Below are 20,211 nucleotides of genomic sequence, written 5' to 3'. Positions count from 1 at the left end.
GTAAGGCAAGCTTATAAACATTTTATGGAACAATAAACTAATTTATATGAAAGTAAAGCTTATTGCCAAATGGCTCCAACACAACAGTGCAGGATAAGATTTAAATAACCAAGTACGCCTACTGTGAAGCACTTCTCTTGCTAATGGACTCTTCAAAGGGACATGGGAGGCCACTTGTCAGAGCCTTTCTATTTATTGATTAAAGTAAAACATAAGGCACCGAGAGGATTTCTATCGCAAAAGCGACACGGTTTAGCGCTCTGCCATTCAAAAGTTGCACTTCACCCAAGACAGATGCTCGTTTAACGCATTACTTCGAGTTACCTTGGGCCTTCTTCCCAGGCGACTCCACTCTGCATCTAAACGAGAGGAAGGTTCACCAATTCCATTAAGACAACACAAAAGCGGCTCGGGCTTCGGAAGGGTATGGCGGCGTGCCTTGACGGGCAGCGTGTGATGACAGCGGCAGGCGGTGGATGTTACCTGAAGGCAAACACAGCTTTGGGGGCCGAGGAGAGGACAGTCGCGCGGTTTCATCCAACGACGTCACATCCGTGAGGTCGCTGCTCTCACCAAGAGGCGCGCCCTTGACCCGTGCCAAACGCAAATAGGAAAAGCGGGTCAGTCACAACAGTGTTGGTAAGACATTCGGCACCTAGTTCACATTCAGTTGACCTATAAGCTATTTTCTCTGAGGTGCAATGCCATAAATAGGGCAAGAAAAATTTCGGTGCATACCAAAAAAAGCGGTCATTAATACGTGTTGCTGTCACATCGGCTGTGGTTTTGTCTTTAATCAGATGACCAATGGATTTTAATTAATGCAATTCGCACAAGAGTAATTGCACTTGAGAGACCCTATTGGCAACACTCATATTTGCCATTACGTAAGCACTGCACCACAGAAGCTACAGAACTAGACTGCTAACAGCCTAAACTGTCTGGGTCCATGTTAATTAAACTTGTGATTTACAGCCCTGATCTTATGTCACTTCTCCACACCTCTAAGAGCCAACACATGCTTTATTGAACCAGATAATAACGTTGGCTATGTTCCATTCGACAAAAGCGCTACAAGTCTTATAAACGCGATCTGGTGGTGGCTCACCTCTACAGTTTTTGTCTTCAGTAAACTATATGGCTTTTTAGTCTCGCAATCCCCCCTGGCATATTTTGTTTTTTGCTCATAGTCTTTTCCGAAAGACAGCGATTCTGCTTGCTCCTCTTCTGCCCCCTCCTCTTCCTCCTCCTCGTCCTCTCCCAGCACATCACTGGAGCATCCGTCCTCTGTTAAGCTGTGCGCACTGTCATGTCTCTCCGTGCAGGACTCGTACATGGGTTCGTAGGCCACCTCTGCCAAGGGCAGCCTTCCATTCCCCATGCAATCGCCGCCTCCATTTGCACTACAAATAAATGGGAAAAAACAAGAGTATACAAGATGAATATTGCAGAAGCAGGTCCAGGTAGCTCAGTGGGCTAATACCGTGTCGGTTTTGGCGATCCGTCCTGTCAATAACTAGTTTGAGAGCTTCCATAATTTTAATGAGACTTTCACATCACCGTTAGTTGCTCTCCAATGACTTAATTGCAGTGAAATCATGTGAAAAAGAATAATGATGTGACAGTGATGTCCCACAGAGCACAGAGACTGAATTTATATGCTTCGTGTCACTAACAAGCGACAAACTCGTGATACGCAGCATGAATCACACAGCAGTTAAATTAATTATTTACAGCTCTTTGTCAATTCACTGAAAATTGAAAACGAATTTCTTTAGAACTGCTTTTTGTGTTTAGTTTGTTGTCCTTCCCCCGCACCTCCGATTAGCACGGTTGGCTACATACAATGTGAAAGAAGTTCAACACACATACATACATACACTGCTTGGAGACGATCTCCCCACGCCATGTCAGTGGTGGAGACTGTTTGACCTTACTTCACCATGCTGGTCAGTGCACGCTGATAAAGGTTGGGGTCAGTGATGGATCGATGAGACTAGCCCATATGCAGGAGCTAAAAGGCTTATTGCATCACGAGACCATGAGAGATGGCGACGATTTTGGGAAATCCAGCAGTACATGGATCACAGCTGATAAATGATTATTGATGACGATAGAGATATCACATCATCCAAACTATTAAGAAAAGTAAGTGGACTTGAGCAGGGCACATCGCTAAAAGGGATGATGACCGATGGTCAAGAATAACAACGGAGTAGCAGGTAAGGAATGCATTGCATCTGAGAGGATGTCCACTGACAAAACTGAGTGATTAAATCAGTACGTGTGCAGGTGCTAGGTGGCTTAATACATCGCAAAATCATGAAGGGTGGCGGTTGAATGGACAGCCCTTCATCCAGCAGTGGATAATGACAATGATGGTGAAGTCCTTTTTATCTCCTACTTCTTAACAGAAACCGCAGTCGCCGTGATATCTGTGACCCAAGCCACCGCCTGGGAGGGATATATACCGTTCATGGTGCAATTCGAGCATCCCGGAGCGAAAACTGTTCGTGTCAGAGACAGAGAAGGAGCTGGGCCGCGACAAGGGCAGGTTCCGCGTGGGGATGGCGTGCACACGCCCAGCGAGTGAGCTCACCAGCACAGCAGCCGCCAGCGCCGACCTGAAAAATCACCATTTCACAATGACAACGGGGTGCAAGAGGTCTGTGTTCGAGGCGGGAAGTGCGCTGCACAGTCTCGCAGTGCAGCTAGTAGACCTGGGGTAAATTAACAAACGCAATTTTGTACTTTGTGATGAATTGCAATCACAATGTAATTTTCAAGGTAATGTATCTGAACAATGTTGCATGAACATAAATTGTAATTCACACCAGGTGTGAGCTGAAGACCAAACAATAGGATTTTAATCCTGCAAATCAAATCAACAAAACTTTCATTGAAACACTGATCATGCGATGTGACACGGAGAGCCTTTAGAAATGTATCCACAACTGCCAACGACTGGAAATTGAAATCACACAGGATGAGACAGCCAAAAAACTAGATTCTCTCAAAACGTTTACAAAATTATGCAAAACGTATGGTTTTCATCCAAAAGTTCAAATGTATGTATCCTAACATGAAACATATTTCCGTGAATCTCTCGGTAACCCATGTAAATGTTCATCGTAGAGGAACGTATATGGTGTTGATTATGAGCTATGTATGACCGATGACTATTGAACAAAGGTCAAAATAAATTACCAAAAATGTTCCCCATGCTAATCACGATTATTAGCATGGTGCAGTGCGTTAACCACTGCAATATGCTAATCTTAATTGTGCAATGGTTAATGCACTGAGTTATTAATCAGGCAACCTGAAAGTGATTTCCAGCCATAACTTATATCAGTGGAGATGATATCTGAACCGGTCCTCCACCACTCACCCCCTTCACCATCCTGCAATGACCATCGTGGTCAAGTATGGTAAAATGACCCATGGGGAGGCCTGCGTGTAGTAGTGAATTGCCAAAGAGCTATACTCTCTCATTAGTTTAATTGCAATTAGTTTTGTGCTGCCTAGTGAAACAATTGCAGTGTTCAACCCAATGTAAAAGGTGACGGGCGGTGGAGGGCAAAGTTTAACGTGGCATGAGGTGAACCAAGCTACACAATTTGATCAATAAATGTTTTTTTACAAGAGCAAAATACACTCCATTTAAAATACATGGTGGCACCAGTTTGTAGTTTACATACGAGTGCACACGTCAGTTTGTACATATCACTTTTGCAAGCACGTATAGATGAAAGTGCTTCATCGGTGCATCAACGCGTGCTCCATTGGAGGATGCACTCACCTCCACGCACAGTGTACTCTGAGTGGTCTGACTGATTTGGGCTGCTACTGTCAATTCAACTGCTGCAAAGGACATGAATGAGTGGCGCACGAGCTCTTCACGTAGCAGGGAAGCAGTTACAATGTCGTTCATGTGTAAATAAGGTGTCCGTCACTCCATTATTTCACACCGCATTTACTTGCCTGAGACAGACAACATCGTTGACTGCACATTTTTCTTTTAATTATTCACTGGCAATTGCGCGAATGTGACATTTCCTTTTCTTAAATTGTAAAAAGAAAATCGAATTAAAAATTTCCAAACACAATACGTGCGAGTTTTACAGGGTTAGTTTTCTCCTTGAATCTGAAGATTAGTTTGCTTATATGGTACATAACCTCAAGCACTAAGTGCAAAAAAAAATATTACACTTTCCAGTACAGGAATACAGAGCATGTACCTACATACGGTGCCATGACAATAAAGAATAGGTGCACTATTGATGTTCTTGCCCTATTAACGGCCTGATAACATCCTGCCAGTCACATAAATAACAGGGTGGTGTGCTTGATCGATATGTGTAATACCCACTTTGGATGTTCTTGAGATGGTTCTTGGGTGTGAGGAGGTGGAGTAAGAGGGACCGCGGGCCTGGGTGCTATGGTAACGGCCGGGACCATCCCTGCTGCGATGTGCCTCTGGAAACGCGAGGCGAACAGAACAAAGCACGAACGTCAATTATTCAAAAAAAAAAACCCCCACGCTCCTATTATGTGCGAACGAATGGCTTTAGGGCCGACTAAAATGTGTCATGGCCAGTGCAGCATTCACTTATATCAGTTTGGACAGAGTTGATGAGGCATCATGTATGTTGCACCGCGAGATTAGAGAACAGGAGTTGGTGGTTCAATTCACTCAAACACCCAAAAATTCCTGCAGGACATTCCTATATATGTAATCGTGTGTCTGTGAGCCCAATTAATAAACCAATGTACATGTACAGCTTTTGTATATCCACTGTTGGATGAGGGCCTCTCAGACCATGTGCGTCATACAGGATATTTGACCATATTTCACCATGCAACAGTAATTTTAATTTCAATAGCTTTGGCACAATCAATATTCCCAGGTTTCACTTAAAAACACAGTACATCTCAATGGGCTTCATATAAAGGTTTTGTTTTAAAAATGTAGTAAAATTAACAATATAGTACTGTACTTAGAAGACTGTGGCGCTCAGGAATATATCATTACAGCACTGGGTTAATTTTCACAAGCTTGCAAGCAAAACATCCCAGCCAGGGTCTAATTCGAGATGAATTATCATTACTCATGCGACAGTGAATTGAACACCACAGGGCGAGGCTGCAAATTGGCGAGCGTAAAAAAAAAATTGTGCTAATGCTCTTCCCAGTGATGGGAAATCATCACCAGCCATGATCTATCAACTGCTGATTGAAGCCCTTCCAAAGCCGAAGCCATTTTTCATGGACTCGCAATGCACACGAGCTGATTTCATCACTCCGTATGTGACGGACTTTCTCTCTGGCATCCCATTGCAATCTCGTCACACGTATATAAGGCAAAGTTTGCAGCCAACCATCCAAATGGCAACGACAAATGGATATCAATTACCATACGCCTGGCCTTTGTCATAAGCATAAGCCATTGTCGAGCCATTGCTGGATGAAGGCCTCCCTGTGCCATCACTATTCCTCACAGTGGCAGTGCTGCTGACATACATACAACTCCTGCAAGTGATATTAATCCCATCACTCCATATCCACGATTGTCGTCTTGCTAGACACGTTTTCCCCTTTGTAGGCACAGGAGGAAAATGCTGCGGTAACTCGATCCCTGGCCAAAGACAAAGCACAAATTGCCTCAAATCGTAGCATGGGGCCCATTGTGACTTTGCCCTTATCACTGTTTTACGACCAAAAAAGGCTTGCATCAGTTACCCGCGAGGCAATGTTTTATGTGATCTATTTGCTGAACAAGAGCGAAATCGATGGAGGCTGCTTTACAGTTGCAATCAAATGTTTGTGTGGCGAATTAAAACTGGTAATCAGACTCCTGCAGTAAAAAAATAAAGTTACATGTGCTTCAAGTAAGAAATATATTTCAGCAGTCTGTAATTAGCACCAGGACGTTGTGAGAACATTTTTAAACGCTGTGACACTTAACGCTGCAATTATGCAAGTGGCAATGTTGGTAGCAGCACTGGACCGTAAGTAAGGGGGGGGGGGTGGCGACAGTGTGGGTAGGGGGCCTTCATCCAGCAGTAGATAGACAATGGCTGTTGTTGCTGATTATGTTAAAGTGTCCCTTATCATTGTGACTGACAGTATTGAGCGTTCCACCACGGGTCCTGCACCAGTGGTGGAAATTCCTCATCACTGTGACGATGATCTGTCCATCCAAGCGGTGCAGACGAATAATATAGATGAAGATAATGACGATGATGCGGTTGCTGATGGTGTAACCGATGGTAACGGTGGATGAGTTCACGACAGAGATAGTTACGTGGGAAATAAGTGATGATTCTGATAATAGGTTTTCCCCTTTTTTCTGGCAACAAAACAGGTGTTAAGGTGTTAAAACACCAAACTGAAACCTTTTACAAGGAATCGTGTCTGCATTAACCACAATGCTTGTGGGTAAGAATACAAACAAAAAACACACTCTCATAATATTTGCATTGTCCTTGAAACCGACTGGCCCACACCAGAGACAGCTTTCTTTTGAGCCTCGTCTCAAACGGTGTTAGACCAGAAGACGCCAAAAGGCGTACAGCACAAAGACAATGCACTTTGAGAGTATTGAGAGCTCGGGGTGAGCATCTACATCATGGGATCTCCTTTGCCAGTATCAAAATATGATAATAGGTTTTTCCCATTTTTTCTGGCAACAAAACAGGTGTGTTAAGATGTTAAACCACCAAACTGAAACCTTTTACAAGGAATCATGTCTGCATTAACCACAATGCTTGTGGTCAGAATGCATGTCTACATTAACCACAATGCTTGTGGGTCAGAATACAAACAAAAAACACACGTAATATTTGCATTGTCCTTGAAACTGATTGGTCCACACTAGAAACATCTTTCTTTTGAGCCTCGTCTCAAACGGTGTTAGACCAGAGGACGCCAAAAGGCGTACAGCCCATAGGCAATGCACCATCCCATGAAAATAGGGGAAAACCCTATTATTGTAATTTGGTACTGGCAAAGGAGATCCTATGAAGTGATGATTCTGTTACCGAAACAGATGATGATGATCAACAACATCACACAGAGCGCTGAATCGACGACCGCTCAGACTTTGAACCCGTCTTGACAGAACAAAGATAGCGGTTAGTTGCTGATACGGTGGGCACAAAACTCACACTAATTACCACTGCTGACAATAAAATCCAGCAAATATTAACTCGTAATCGACTTCCCAAAACTTTACGACCGCCGTTTAAATAGCCACGCCGTCCGACTTTAAAACGCAACTATTTCCACAACAGACAAGAGGCAAATGGGGGAATGTTTCCATGCACTTAACGGAATTAAACAACATGTAGGCAATCGCGCGGTCGTGTTTAAAATAATACTTTCGTTAAATTAAAATCATCATTTTAAAAGTTTGCTATGTAAATCGCGGCCTATTCACAACACACACAAATTTTTTTTTAATTAACCAACGTACGTAGCTCCATTTGTCCTTATTCCGAGCCATTTGTGAAGTGTCACTTTAAGTCTCTACTTCATTCGTAAGTTTGAGTTTTGCTGTCGTTATTTTAAGACGAAAGTAACTTTTCTGTTCTACACAAAGTTTTGGCTCGGCTCTTCACCGGTAACGAGGGCGCTGATTGGCCGAGCGCGCGACGCGTCAACCAATGGCTGCGCGCGTTACTGGGGGGGGGGGTGTGGCGGGAAAACTTTAAAACGAATAACAAAAAAACTTTAAAAAGTACACGTACTGTAAATAATAATGCATAACTTAAAAAATACGACACATTATTTTAGTTATAATGACACTGTAGACAGACGACCAAGATTTTTTACCCTCATTTACAATCCACTGTTGTATTAAGGGGGACGCCCATAAATGACGTCACGCGATTTGGACGTTTTTTGACCCCCCCCCTCGTCACACGGCGTCATAAAAAGTCAGACCCCCCCTCAAATATGACGTCACAAAGCTCTGCCCCCCCCCCAAAAAAACAAAAATTTCCATTTTGAAAATAAAACATGCTTCAAAGCGCTTTAAACTATTGTCATTGCAGTGCGTATTTAATGTGGCGCTGCACTCTGATGTTGTAGGAGTGTTGTTATAACAATTCTATATTTATTTAAAGTTGCGCATTTTTATGTGACGTCACATTTCTCAGCCCCCCCCCTCGTCACACATCGTCACAAATGTCTGACCCCCGACCCCCCCCCCCCCTTATTGCGTGACGTCATTTATGGAAGGCCCCCTAAGGGACCTTACCACGCTATGTGCAGGCTAGTTATGGTGTTAGGGGGGAACATGGACGTGCAGTACTGTAACAGGGTGGTCCAGATGTCTTGTGACCCCCCCCCCACCCAATTAATTTTCTAAAACGTATCATATTTTTTTAAGTCACCTTAAAATAAAATGTATTTATTATTATTTTATACCTACGTGACTTTACCGAAAGAACCAAAGAGTATGGATCCCTGCAGTCACGAAAACTTCAGATCTAGAAATTAATATGTTAATTGGAAAACATGTCAGGTGGTCAATTTAATTGACATCTAGAGCACCGTTTATACAACCAATGGATGTGTTTTTTCCCTCTCTGCACTGCCCTCTGCTGCCCACCACAGCCTATAAACAGGGGCCGGCAACCTTGCAAAGAAGAAGAAACCATTGTTGTTTGTCTTAGTCTTTGACAAAGCTACTTTTGTACTCAAACAAGGCAGGTAGACGGCAGGTGAAAACCAAATTCTGACTTAAAGAAACAAAGTAGGCGTAGTATGTCGTTTATTTGTCCCGGAGTTAGTCTCGAATAGCTTGACTGTACATTTTGTTGCCACCAAGATATTCCACCGTGACCCAATCCCCTGCCACGTTTAATAAATGTTCTTTACGTTAAATGATGTTTAAAATTTAAGGGTGGATTTTGTTTTTAAACGGCTGCCAGCAGATTTCGGACCCCTGACCTATAACATCATTTTGCTTGTCATCCAGTAAAGCCTCAATCCTCTCTTTCAAGAGGGTCCTGCCAGGTTTTAGCAGAAGGGAAAAGGGGGTAATTTCCAGGTAAATTTACAGCATTTGAATGCATTGGAATGTTTGATCAATGCCAACATCTTTGAGGCAGGCATGCATACCATCCATCCTGGGTTTAACTTGCGGGCTGAATTGTGCGAGGAGCTCACAAATCACCATTGGAACCTCATTTGCCAGTAGAAAAATATGATAATTGGGGTTTTTACCCTTTTATCTGGCAACAAAACTGACACCTTTTTTTTACAAGGAGTCATGTTTGCATAGACCACAATACCTGCAGTCGTAATGCAAACAAAAAACATAACTCTGATAATGTATGCACTGTCCTTGACGTTGATTGGTCCACACCCGAGACAGCTTTCCTTAAAAGCTGTAATTAAAAAAAAGTGTCAGTTTTGTTGCCAGATAAAAGGGTAAAAAAACAATTATCAGCTCACAAATCCTTGAAAGGCAGCGTTTGCTGGGTCGTGTAGCCCGCATGCCCAGCCACTGCATGCCCAAGCAGCTTCTGTTTGGCCGCAAAGAGGGGGGGCCACGGCACGGGCTGTAGATTAGATGGAACTGATGCGGTACGGGAGGATGTGGAGCTGAGTGGACTTGCCGATGAGCGGTACCAGCGGTGTCAAGATTGGGCTCTGTGGAGGAGGAGGCTTGTGAAGGACGCTGCTGCTACTCGGCAGTTGGAGGCAGTCGCCCTCTCAACAGCAACGGAGGGCAGAGGAGCGAGGCTAACAACAACGAGCGGAGCGCCGGGCGGATAAAATTCAGCAAGGTGGCACAGTAGGGGGTACAGCTGCTGCATCTGCCGGTCATCTCGGTCGGTCGACCCACTGCACTTTCCTGGCTCTGTCCCGTGACCTCCTGCCAGCAGCGAGCCCTTCGACACTTCACGTGGCCTCAAAGTGCACCTGGCTTGACACAGGCGGCGTGGTGACGTCCCCGTAATTTTGTGGCGATAGGCGGGTTTTGGGTTTAGTTGTGGGTTCAATCCCAACCCTGGCACCTTTATATTTGAAGTTTGCACGTTTTTCTCTCTCTCTCTCCCCGTGGTCGCGTGGATTTCCCCCGGTCCTCCGTGTTTTCGCTCCACAATTAACATCAACGTGCGTTTAAAGTGTTTGGCTACGACACATTTCCACATGATGATTCACCACTTATTTGAGCTGTCAATTGTGGCCAGGTCGCTTCTTAAAAAGAGCTGTATATAGCCTTACCTGGCCAAATAAATTTCAACCGAGAAGATGGATTCTGGCTCAGCAATCATTGGAAGGACGTAATAAACCATTTCGGATCTTAACTGATTGTTGTTCAAGTTTACGGTGACTTTCAGACCGCAGTCCACTCACTGGCATTGACTGTGTATCTTGTGTTCTCCACAGGGAATGCATTATTTGCTCCGCTGCGGGTCTCCTGTCACCGCTCTCCCATTCACATGTTTCGTTGCTTCTACATACTATTAACATTCCCTCCCTTTGTTAATGCTACCCCCTACCCCCTCCCTTTGATGCTGCTAATCCTGCATAATGCATGGGCATAATATGACTTTGAAACCCCCCCGCCCACCTCCTACGCATTTCCCATAAATATGCTAAATTCCTCTTGCTATGCAAATTATTTTGTCAAGGCGCTCTTCTTCCACCTCCAACCCAGCTTAAATATACGCTCCAAGCTTGGTGGTGTTTCATTCTTCACCTGAGGACGGCTGCTTGCGTTGTAGCCGAAACGTCGTGAGAATTATTTTATTATGTTTTATTTTTATTATTTTATTACTTCCCTTCTACGTGACTTTACCGAAAGAACCAAGAAGATATATAGTTTCGTTTCTTTATACCTCTTCTACAGAGTGCATTAATGCGACACCTAATGGGATACAATGCAGGACGACGTACCTCTGGTTGACACGTGGCCTGGTGTTGCTAGGTCGCTCTCTTGTTCGCGTAGCTTCTGTCCTGGGACATCTGAAAATCTTCCCGGGACTTCAAAATTCCCGGTTTTTGTCCGTTGCATAACAAGGCACTTGAGGGAGGCCTTCATCCAGCAATGGATTAATCGTGGTTGCTGGTGATGATGATGAATACTAAACATTTCAAGACAACACGTGTTCATGCATTTCTCCCCTCTTCGAGTATGTTGAGATATGTTCATCTTCCCACGAAATTAGTTCAAGGGCCAGAGCAGAAATTAGTACCACCTAAGGTAGAAAACATTTTAGCAGTATGTAAGGATGAGTGGTGTTTTTTGATAATTTACACTGATTTCAAATGGTTATCACATAATTCACTGTCCATTGGCAACAGACATGAATTAGAACCGCAAAAGTTATGCCACCCCAGGTGTTCACAGCAAGTTAGGTATCTGGCCTGGGTTCTGGCTCTATTTTGTCGTGTTTTGTATCTCAGAGATGGCAGACAATGTGGTTGCCACCTTTTTCTAAGTTAAACCCAGACAGTCCAGCAGTCGGCATTTGTGTTGGGTGGCCGGAATTGATTTGTCCTGAGATTTGATTTCGGCATTGTGTTGAACATGACTATAGTATTGTATATAATGCACAATTTGCATAGATCGAGGCTGATAGAGAATTGTTTTTATCGTCGTATTGTTCTCTAAACGTATTGTTCTCTAAACGTATTGTTCTCTAAACGTATTGTTCTCTAAACGAGTCTTTGAGTCTCGGCGAGGCATTTCTGGATGAAACAAAAAATCCAGTCAAGGGAATTGTTTTCGTTCCCGGTAAACAAGCCACCCCCTTTTTTTGTCAAAGCGCTCTTCGCCCCTCCATCCCAGCATAAATAGTCGCTCCAAGCCTGGGGCGTGCCATTCAGACTCTGTCTACTTGACAGACCTGTTCTCCACCTGAAGACGGCTGCTTGCGTTGTGGCCAAAACGTCGTGAGAATTATTTTATTATGTTTTAGTGTTATTATTTTATTATTTTCCTTCTACGTGACTTTACCGAAAGAACCAAGAAGATGAAGCCACCCTTCTCACGTGGTTGGAACTGTTGGACCAACGTTTCATGCTTCCTGGGTATCGTAAGGAGTCTTGATATGATGTCGAATTCAGACGCTTTATACATTGCAGTTGTTATTGTTGTTGTAAATTGAGCGATCAAATTGATTTTACCCATTGCCACTTGCGAGCCTCTCTTGCAATTAAGGCCTGCGCTAACAGCTGACAGCCAATGTAGCGCGCTGCAAGTGTAATTTACAAAATAACAGAGATAAAAGGCAATTGCACGCCAGTGGCAGGTGAATTGTCCACGTACATGAACAAAGATCCCCCGTACAGCCTCAACAGGCTGTTGGGGCAAGTGATGTTAGCGAGCACCTATGAAGTCCGGAAACGGTGCCACGAGTGGGAGGGTGGCCAGCAACACGCCCGGCCGCCTTTGTCTCCCCAGTGGTGATGTTTACACACCGCACTAGCTTGCCAGGTTCAGAGCGCGCAACCGCACGGCCGCACGCACAAATACACAACATTCCACACCCCTCTCCAAAAATGCATTACTGTTGCAATGGAACAGTGGAAATGTAACTATAAAAAAAAGAATGCAATAAATATTTGCTCAAATTAGGGGTCCCTCCCTCCCCCTGATAAAACGTCTATTTTGAGTTATTTGGACAAATGTGGGTCCAGTGGCATAGCAAGGTAGGACATGGGTGTACAACGAATTAAAGAGGGCCATCTGGGCCACCTCGTTAGGGCGATTGGGCGACGCACCACCAATCTCAGCCGTTACTGTGCCTCTGGATATAGTCCAATCAGCGTCATGTCACGTTCTGTGGAGTACCGCCTCTTTTTGGGCGATTTCACTCTGGCTGAGAATCGCCCCGTGTGGTCCCATAGACTTACATTCAAAGATGTTTTTTTTCGAACGGCGGGCGCTGCAATGCATTCTCTATGGCTTCCGGGAGGGCTCGCACTAACGTGCTTACGTCATCATACGTAAGCACGTTTCAGTCAACAATATTATTTGTCGCCACCTAGTGGAATCTTTAATAAAAGAAACTGAGTGGATTGTAATAATAGTGAGTATAGAAACAAACAAGATGTATTGTAAGAGTCACTTTATTTTTCATTAATATTAAAGAAGTGAAGTTGCCTTTACATGCTTAAGCTGTTAATGTATCCATTGCATGGGTGGACCTTATCCTTATCAATCATCCAGACATTTGCCCCCCCCTTGAGAGATTTTGCAGGAGCCGCCACTGCCTCGTGGGCCCCTCCCTCTCCCTTGCCAAGTTTTCCCGGCCACTCTTCACGGGCAGGTACCTTGCCCTTGCCCCACCCCCCCAACACCCCGACACGTGGGATTCCCAGTGCAGCTGCACACTCGAATGCTGCGCAACTGGATGGGTCACATGAATTTCGATTTAAAGCTTTCGTGACTGCAGGGATTCATCTTCTTGGTTCTTTCGGTGAAGTCACGTAGAATGGAAATAATAAAATAATAAAAAACATAATAAAATAATTATCGTATCGGGTTTTATTTTTATTATTTTATTATTTCCAATAATAAAAACAAAACATAATAAAATAATTATCTTATGTTGTATTTTTATTATTTTATTATTTCCAATAATAAAAATAAAACATAATAAAATAATTATCTTATTATGTTTTATTTGTATTATTTTATTATTTCCATTCTACGTGACTTTACCGAAAGAACCAAGAAGGGTCACATGAAGTCAAATTATCCGTAGCAACTCTGGACAAATGAGCCTGCGACCATGCCCACGTGTGATTTATAACAAAACATTCAATTGCAGCGGGTGCTTAGAACAGTGCTCACTTTATTGATCAAGACCGGCTCGGAAAGAAACACGTTGACAAGTGAACACACAGGATGAGGCTGCATACGAGAACAAATCCATTGCTGTTAAAGAGATTTTCCTTTTTTTTGTAGTGTGCGTTTTGAATAATTAAATTAAAATAAGAGAAAATTCTGGGGGGTGGGGGGGGGGGTATTGGGTAGGGATTTGGTCGATTGGGTCTGTTTTGAGAACGGTGGAGCAAAACGTCTTAATTCACAAAAAGTTTAGCTCATTTTTAAATCCTTTATATTAAGTTCGCTTGCTTGCTTAGGACCGTGCAAATCTTTCGGTCGTTTTTTAACCCACTTCCCGTGATCCAATCGAGCTGACATTTTGCACACAGACTCGTTGTGCGTGACAATCAATGTTCGTGAAAAAAAATGTCCAAAATTTTACACTTTTTAGGGGAAAAAAAGAATATTTAATTACCAATTGTTTAATGCTGCCAGACAATCATCTGACCCATAGGTGGCAGCCATCTCAAGCCAGAGGACGAGAGGACTCTAGCCGCCACGCATATAAAGGATTTATAGTGAAAAACTTTGTTTTTACTGGTTATACTTATTGCAGTGTGCGTTTCGAATAATTAAATAAAAATAGAGAAAATTCTGGGGGGTGGGGGGGGGGGATATTGGGTAGGAATTTGGTCGATTGGGTCTGTTTTGAGAACGGTGGAGCAAAACGTCTTAATTCGCAAAAAGTTTAGCTCATTTTTAAGCAGTTAGCGTTGACGTACCATGACGGGCAATGTAAGGCAGGGTATTGAGTCAAATTCAGAATTGTAATTCGTGCCACTCGAGGTGCACGTTGAATATTCTGCTCCTAAAACATTTTCTCACTCCTACCTTGTCTCTTGTAGAACTAATTCGACCGCGAGGTAATTTCTTTCATAACGTACCACTTTATATATGTCATTAACTTTACGGTATTATGCCTCCATATTTCTTTAATGAAGGGCGGCAAAGTGAAGTGACCAAATTTAATAATTTCATTTCGCCTCGGTATTCTCTAATGCTCTTCGTAAATTAGGGAGAGATCCAAAAGCCATATTTCTTCACATGAAGGAAGCGAGTAGTATACATTGCAAAACAGTATAATATAAAGGCAAGAAGTTCTCGATAGCGTTGATCATTGAAATTAAGCTACTATATTAGCTGATTTAGACAGATATTGTTGGCATTACATGTCAAGTAAAGGCACAGCCCTTAAAAGTCTTGCCCATGCCAATGCTGGCAACCAGGGCCTCCAACGAGAGGAAGTTTTGGAAGGCCCCTTGCCAGTCTTGGCCTCTTCTTCCAGGCTGGACAAGCATCGTGTAAGAAGTGGGAGTACCCACAACCTATCCCACCACCACATACACACGACTTACCAATTAACTAACCGTGGTATATTAATTTATACTGCTGGGTGGACAGTGGCGGGGGGTTTAAGAAACTCGCAGGATTGTTTCAGGAGATGGAACCAGCGGACTCTGGATTACAAGTCCACCGTGTCAACCATCACACCACGGCAGCATCTCTAAAAATTGAAATTTGGCCACATTGAATTAAAGAAAGACTGCTCATGAATAGATTTTTTTTGTATCAGAAATCATAATAATAAAAAACGTATATACGATATCTAGATATAATTCTTACAAAACACACCGTGAAAATGTTGCACAATGTCACAGCAAGGAGCTACTTTAAAAGGTACCATACATACAATACTGTGAGCAAATGACGTAAAACTAGGATTTTTTTTTACAGAATATACATTTGTTAAACCATTAACCCAAAAGCCAATAAGTGCAAAACAGGTTATACTTTAAGGCAAACATTGAGTACAGTCAATTAACTTTGCTGAAAGATAAACTTTGGGGTTAATATAAATCTAGAATTTATTTAGCATATGTTTTGTATATTTTTTTAAATATAAAAAGTAAAGATTTAATTTCACCGTGTGTAAATGCACCACATTGTCATCACAAATGTTTAAATATAATTGAAAGGCGACTTGAGAAATGGTTCTATATTATATGGAAAAAAAACATCATTTCCATTACAGTTTAAACCAAACTTGCCTCTACATGTGTGGCTCAAAATACAAAGGCAATTATACAGTCCATAGGGGATTATTGTGTCTGTCCGTCCTGCATCCAAAAATGGGTGGGGAGGGGCTGGCAGGGGCTGGGTGGGGATGGGCTGGTCACCCCGTGGTGCCCTTATAAAACTCAACGTTTAACCTACTCACGCCGGCTTGTGCCCGCCCTCACAGTCGGCCATATTTGCGGAATACACCACCCCGCCGTTGACCCTGGCCATTGACCAAGCAACCCAACGTTCCTACCAGCTCCCTCCGCAGGAATGTGTTAGTTTGCAATTTTAAAAATCCCATCCGAATATATGTTTTGTTCCTTAGCAACACAAGGGCATTTTTTATTGAAGCTTAAGGTACAGTCAAAGAGGGCTGAAAACACCCATGCCATTTTCCCGAGGGCCTGAGCAAATGCATTGGTTAAATTTGGTACAATTAAGGCTCCCGGAGTTTACAGGGATGGTTCTGAGAAAAATTCTGATGGGGACCACCTTAATATTCTATTCAGGGCCTTGTGTAGGCTTTATATGAGCATAGGTTACAAGGCCACAGGCTAAACCCAGGATAGAACCAGACGTGAAAGTAAGGTTGGCACCTTTTTGGTACCAAGAATCGGGACATATGATAAAAAATAATATCACACAATCATAGGAGAGGGTAGAACTCTAGGTAAATATCGTGTTTTGAGTGGTGTATTATTAATGTCACAGGAAGACTTCCAGATTTCACCTCAAATAGAGAACAATCCTCGGAAAACCAGGACAGGTGGCAACCCTAGATAGAAGTGATGCGGTCAAAGTAAAAAAAATACCCATACTTACCCTGGAATGCTTCACCAAGTCTCAATACCCTTTTCCACAAAACAATTGAATGTTTGGCCAATGCAATTGATTAATCTTTGGTCTCGTGTGGGAGGAATTCAAAAGAAAACCGCACCATGCATACAAGGGGGTAAAACTGAAATATTCAAGAATCTGCCCCCACTCCCACCGCTCTTTTCTTTTTTCCCCCTTGACCTTCCCTTCCCCCCCAAAAAACCAAATCCATGGTCCCGTCCGCTGTCCCTACGTTCGTAGTGGCGTAGGTGAGCCCACCTCCTCTCCCCCCTTTCCCCTTGCCCCGTGAACACCGCACCTCGGGCTTTCGTCCGCTGGAATTTCCGTGCCCCCACCACCATCCCTCTTTTTTATTTATTTTAAATTGCCCGTGCTCTGTTCCGGACTCTTGTTAAAAAGAGTGCTGCTACATTCTGGACACTGCATAATAGTTCAAGCCATATTACCACCTGTATTGGCAGGTTGGTCTCACATCCAAAATACTAACCAGGCTCAGAAGCTTAGCTTCTGAGATCCAGCGAGATCAGGCAAGTGCCCTCCCGCTCATCAGATCTTGTCAGACCGGAAGGCGTTGAGCCTGGTCACGGATTTGGATGAGATACGACCGGAGCGTGCCAAGTTGTTGTAGGCATGTGGCTCCGCAAGGGGCAAGCGAAGGATGCAAACGTTGCGTGTCTCACGCCTTGCTCGTGGTGCGTTTCCTCTGCATGCTCCGATTTCCTCCCACATGAAGCTAAACTCTCATTTTAAATTAATTCTACAAACGTACCAGTGCAGGACCCCTCCTGAAAAAAGAATTGAATTGGACTCAGAGGGGACTTTCCTAGGCAATTAAAGGAACAGGTTTAATTCATGGTAAATTTTAGGTTCAGTTTAGATGCCACGACCATCAAGACACACTGGGCACACTTCCCTCTAATCTAGTAATCATCATTATCAGCTATGATCTATCCACTGCTACATGAAGGCCTCCTACCAAGCCATCATCATCTTCCAAAAATCTGTCTGGATCCTACACACGAGCCCATTTCATAGCTTCATCTCCACGATCGATGCCTCCTGGGCAGTGCTCCCTCCTTTGGCTGCCACTCTGTCCTCAACCTTGACCACCGGCCATCGTCTCTCTTCTGAGCCACGACGTCCCTGCCCAAGGCCACTTTTGCTTTAATGAACAGTCAAATGTCTTTTGAAGGGTCCTGCACCAGCGCCTTAACAAATGCAATCAATAAATAACATGGACATTTGAAAGAAAGAAAAAGATTAATGCAAGTAAACAGCAGGTTGACCACGCATACAAACGCTGCCGATCGTGTCAATCTATCGGTACAAACACAACCGCAGTCGTGTGAAGAATCCGTGAGTGCGAGCACGGTGAAGGCATCTTAAAGCTCCGACAAAAAAACATGCCGGTGCCACGGTCATCGCCTTCAAAGTTGTGACCGCAATCGATCAGTTACAGCCGTCGACCACAGACAAAACCATACCACGAGAGCGATTGCGTTCGGCGCGTTCTTTTTTCCACCCCCTCCCAACCTTTTTTTACATGACATTTAAAAAAATATATTAAAACAGCAACAATTCATATAATAATAACAATATTATTTTGTATTCGTTTTTAAAGTTTCTTTTCTTTAAGAAAAAGGAGTCATCTCGTTTGAAGGTATGAAACTTCGAGTTTCTGAGAAAGACAAATGAGTTTTTATCACGTGACCGAGAAACGAACGTCGGATTTTGACGCTTTATTTATTCATTGAACGGCGCTGCCGGTAGCAACAAGGGCCACCTTGTGGCATTACCACAGAGTGAAGACCCAGAATTCAAACGACAAAGGGAACAGACCCGGCACAGATCCGGTACATCAAGTCCCTATGGAGGGGGGGAGGGTGGTTTCCGCAGTCTAGCTTTGCAGGCCGTCCAATCCGCTGTTAAATAATATCACGGAACGCGGTCGCATACGTGCGGCCTACACTGGCACGCACGCCGTTCAAGTTCGAGACCCCCTGTCGAATGGTAGACTTAAGGTGGCAAAAAAGGGGTGGACTAATGGCGGATTGTCGGCCGTGGAACCCTAGCGGCACCCGAGCCGTGTGCAGTTGCCACTGCCTGCACAGCAACCAGGGCTGTTCGGTTGACGCACAACAATTCACCGACCCAGCGATTCGATCAATTGTTGCAACTCGTGCTCAAAAAAATCGATACAAAAAACGATTCTTCGCCACCACCCCTCCTCCCCGTACCGCGTCCCCGTCCCGTCATCATCTCGTTTTTATTGCTTTTTTTTTTTACCATCATCTCGCCCACAGTCTCGCCATCTCCGTCATCCTCAAGGCACAAAGTAACATCGTTCGCATGCAATTCCGCAACAATCCTAAGCGGTCGACATTCACGCTCTGCAGGCGACAGGCGCGTAAGAAATCGGTTCGTTTTTTCCGACGGCTCGTCCGGCGCCACAGGTCGACCCGCGCGCGTCAGTACCCGCGCCAGTCCTTGGTGCTGTCGAACATGCTGCTCAGCGTGCCGGGCACACTCTTTGGGCGGCTCTTCTTGCGCCCGAAGAGCGACGACACCTTGTCGCGCAGGGTCTTGCGCCCGCGAACCCGCTCGCCGCTCGTCAGCGTCGACGCGCCCGTGATGGTGCCCGTTGCGAGCGGCCTGGGGCTGCTGTCGATCCGCCGCTGCTCCTGAAGATGACCGGCGGCGGTGGGAAAAACACGGGCGGGGTCAGAGGTCGGCAATCATCGAACGGCGCCGGAAAGGAGCCGATGTCAGTCCGAGGAAGCGGCCCAGCCACGAGAAACCATTATTGTTTTCACAGCGCAGCGAAGTTTTGTGAAGCTAAAAAAGGTAAAAGGTGCAGCCCTGCAATTTCTTGCCAAGGTCACTGCCAGCAGAAAAAGCCACCGCTGCACATGGCGGGGAGTGGTATGACAGTGGTTCGCACACTTGACTATGAACCCAATGACCTCTGTTCAATTCCTGGCCATGGTTAACATCAGTGGCTAGTGATATCAGAATCTGCACTGGGCCTCCCCTAGGTCCATCCATAAATGAGTAGTACCCTGGTGTGGTGTTAACATCAGCGCTGCGGAGACAAAGGTGGTCGGTCGTGGTGCTATCCACACAACTACCTCGCTCGTCGCGTCAGCCTTAATAGGTGCTCACTAACAGAAATTGCCGCAACAACCGGTGCAGGCTACATACGGGGGGGGGGGGTTCTTTGTATTTGTGCGTGTCTCAAAGCCTGTGGACTGGGCCAAAAGAAACCAATTCTCTTGCTCCAATAAAATGCGTTGACATAACACTGACGAAGAGAGACATCCACCCCCCATCGAACGCGGCCTACGATTATACATTTATGAGCATTTTATATGCGTTTCCTCAGAACATTGATAGTCATAAATAGTCCCCCCCCCCACGCCCGCCACCAAAAATAATAATAAAAGTGTTGATGTGTA

General features: G+C 44.4%; 2 protein-coding genes across 3 annotated transcripts in view; both read right to left on the bottom strand.

Annotated features, from left to right (window-relative positions):
- LOC144735097 (centrosomal protein of 89 kDa-like) overlaps positions 1-7,651 on the bottom strand; it is a 96,346-nt gene extending 88,695 nt beyond the window's left edge. For both annotated transcript variants that reach the window (XM_078617506.1, XM_078617507.1), the window contains exons 1-6: positions 7,478-7,651; positions 4,373-4,479; positions 2,472-2,624; positions 1,109-1,403; positions 484-586; positions 325-359 (exon numbers count right to left, since the gene is read on the bottom strand). In XM_078617506.1, the coding sequence (XP_078473632.1) occupies positions 325-359; positions 484-586; positions 1,109-1,403; positions 2,472-2,624; positions 4,373-4,479; positions 7,478-7,507 (723 nt within the window). In that variant the 5' untranslated portion in view covers positions 7,508-7,651. The remainder of the gene's footprint in view (positions 1-324; positions 360-483; positions 587-1,108; positions 1,404-2,471; positions 2,625-4,372; positions 4,480-7,477) is intronic.
- Positions 7,652-13,805: 6,154 nt separating this feature from the next.
- LOC144735124 (rhophilin-2-like) overlaps positions 13,806-20,211 on the bottom strand; it is a 58,700-nt gene continuing 52,294 nt past the window's right edge. Inside the window, exon 10 of the mRNA XM_078617541.1 lies at positions 13,806-19,437. Within this exon, the coding sequence (XP_078473667.1) occupies positions 19,225-19,437 (213 nt within the window). The 3' untranslated portion in view covers positions 13,806-19,224. The remainder of the gene's footprint in view (positions 19,438-20,211) is intronic.

This window comes from Lampetra planeri, chromosome 54, assembly GCF_965212315.1.
Source record: "Lampetra planeri chromosome 54, kcLamPlan1.2.h2, whole genome shotgun sequence".
NCBI lineage: Eukaryota > Metazoa > Chordata > Hyperoartia > Petromyzontiformes > Petromyzontidae > Lampetra > Lampetra planeri.
Note: the sequence above shows the minus strand (reverse complement) of the source record. Positions and strands in the feature narration are given on the sequence as shown.